This window comes from Lactuca virosa, chromosome 7, assembly GCF_052849685.1.
Source record: "Lactuca virosa cultivar CGN04683 chromosome 7, Lactuca_virosa_CGN04683_v6, whole genome shotgun sequence".
NCBI lineage: Eukaryota > Viridiplantae > Streptophyta > Magnoliopsida > Asterales > Asteraceae > Lactuca > Lactuca virosa.
This window is the reverse complement of record NC_136432.1, coordinates 115585399-115587289: the sequence shown is the minus strand read 5'-3', so window position 1 is coordinate 115587289 and position 1891 is coordinate 115585399. Positions and strand designations below refer to the sequence as shown.

At 39.9% G+C, this 1891-nt stretch overlaps 1 protein-coding gene across 1 annotated transcript; it reads left to right on the top strand.

The window, feature by feature from the left end:
• Nucleotides 1–1032: 1032 nt before the first annotated feature.
• Nucleotides 1033–1603, top strand: LOC145127067 (uncharacterized). Its single transcript, XM_079062316.1, has 2 exons — nt 1033–1437; nt 1553–1603. Exons 1-2 carry the CDS (start codon nt 1033–1035, stop codon nt 1601–1603), a joined length of 456 nt encoding a protein of 151 aa, XP_078918442.1.
• Nucleotides 1604–1891: the final 288 nt, after the last annotated feature.

Genomic DNA, 1891 nt, shown 5'->3' with positions numbered 1-1891 from the left:
TAGGTATTTGTTGATTCCTTATTATTAACTAATCATTTTAATGGATCCTATGTAGTGAAAGGCGAAAGACTAACACTATACCTACAAATCCTTAAAAAATTGGCCTCTTAATTTGAAACTTTCAGCCTAAACCAAGTCCCCAGAGAAGAAAATGCTGAAGCAGATTCACTAGCGAACCTAGGTTCTTCCCTTAAGATCCCACTAGAAGTTCGGATCCCTATAACCCATATACTAATCCTAGTGATAGAAAATCCCTCCAATAAACTATATGATCCCAATCACCATGGCCAAACAACCGACGAGGATCCTGAACCTCAACCATATTCCCAGGATCCTGCTCGTCATAGTCTTAACATTCAGGATCCCACACAACACTCTAAATCTTGGATCCAACCCATAATGGAATATCTCCAAAATGGCACAATCCCCAAAGAGTAAAAAAGCGAGAAAACATTCAAGATGAGGGTCTCATGATTTGTGATGATCCAAGGAAGACTGTATAGGAAATCCATGACAGGTCCATACCTTAGATGCTTAGAAGATCACAAACCTACGGAAGTCCTAAAAGATATACACGCAGGAGATTATGGCAACCACAATAGGGGGAGATCCTTATGCTCCAAAGCATTAATAACCGGATACTATTGGAAAAAAATGATAAAGGATGCTCTCTTACATGCCCAAAAATGTGATGCATGCCAAAGATACAGTAACATCCTACATCAACTTGCAGAACCGTTGCATCCTATCATTTCCCCTTGGCCATTCATGAAATAGGGAATGTATATAGTTGGCAAGCTACCAAAAGCTCCTGGTGGAAAGGTGTTCATGCTAGTAATGATAGACTACTTCTCAAAATGGATAGAGGCTGAAGCCTTTGTTTAAGTACGAGACAAGGAAATGGTCTCCTTTATCAAGCATAATATCCTGACTAGATTCAGGATCCCTACAGAGATCATATGAGATAATGGATCCCAATTCATAAGCAAAAGGACTAGATAATTTTGCACTAGTTGGGGGATTAAAATGATAATGTCCACTCATGTTCACCCTCAAGCTAATGGCCAAACCGAATCCAACAATAAGATCATAGTCAACAATCTAAAGAAAAGGTTTGATAAGAAGAAAGGAAGATTGGCAGAGGAACTTCCTCTCGTCCTATGGGTAGATAGAACCACTTCAAAGGCAGTCATTGGCCAAAATCCATACTCTCTGGTGTTTGGGATGCAAGTTGTGATCCCTAATGAGGTGGTAATCCCAACATCAAGATATCAACTACAAGATCAAGAGAACAACGATAGGATCCTAGCCCAGGATCTTGACACTATTGATGAACTCAAGGATCTTGCCAAGATCCACATTGCTGCTCATCAACAGAGGATCACCAAAGCATATAAAATGAACATCAAAGTTAGAAGATTCCAAGTAGGTGATTTGGTACTTAGGAAAATGTACCAAAATACCAAGGATCCTAGTGTAGGTAAATTGGCACCTAAATGGGAAGGACCTTATCTTATTGATTCAAAAGCAAGAAATGGGGCATATTGGCTAGCCACCATTGAAGGCAACGTGCTGCCAAGATCCTGGAATGCCATCCACCTAAAAACATACTTCATGTAAGTTATGAAGATCATTTTCAAACAAACTCGAGGTACACTCTCTCTACCCTCTACTCTTTTCTGATTCTTTTTATTATTGTGAAAGCCAATACTGAATTAAGCATCAGATAGGCGTTAGACAGGATAACGCCTACCCCAAGCTAACATTTGCTTCGCGCAGGAAATAAAAGATCCTAACAATCAAGGATCCTAACAGGTAGGGATCCTGTCATTTGTTGATCCTGACATTCGAGGATCCTAGGCTTCAGGGATCCCAATAGATACATAGTCTT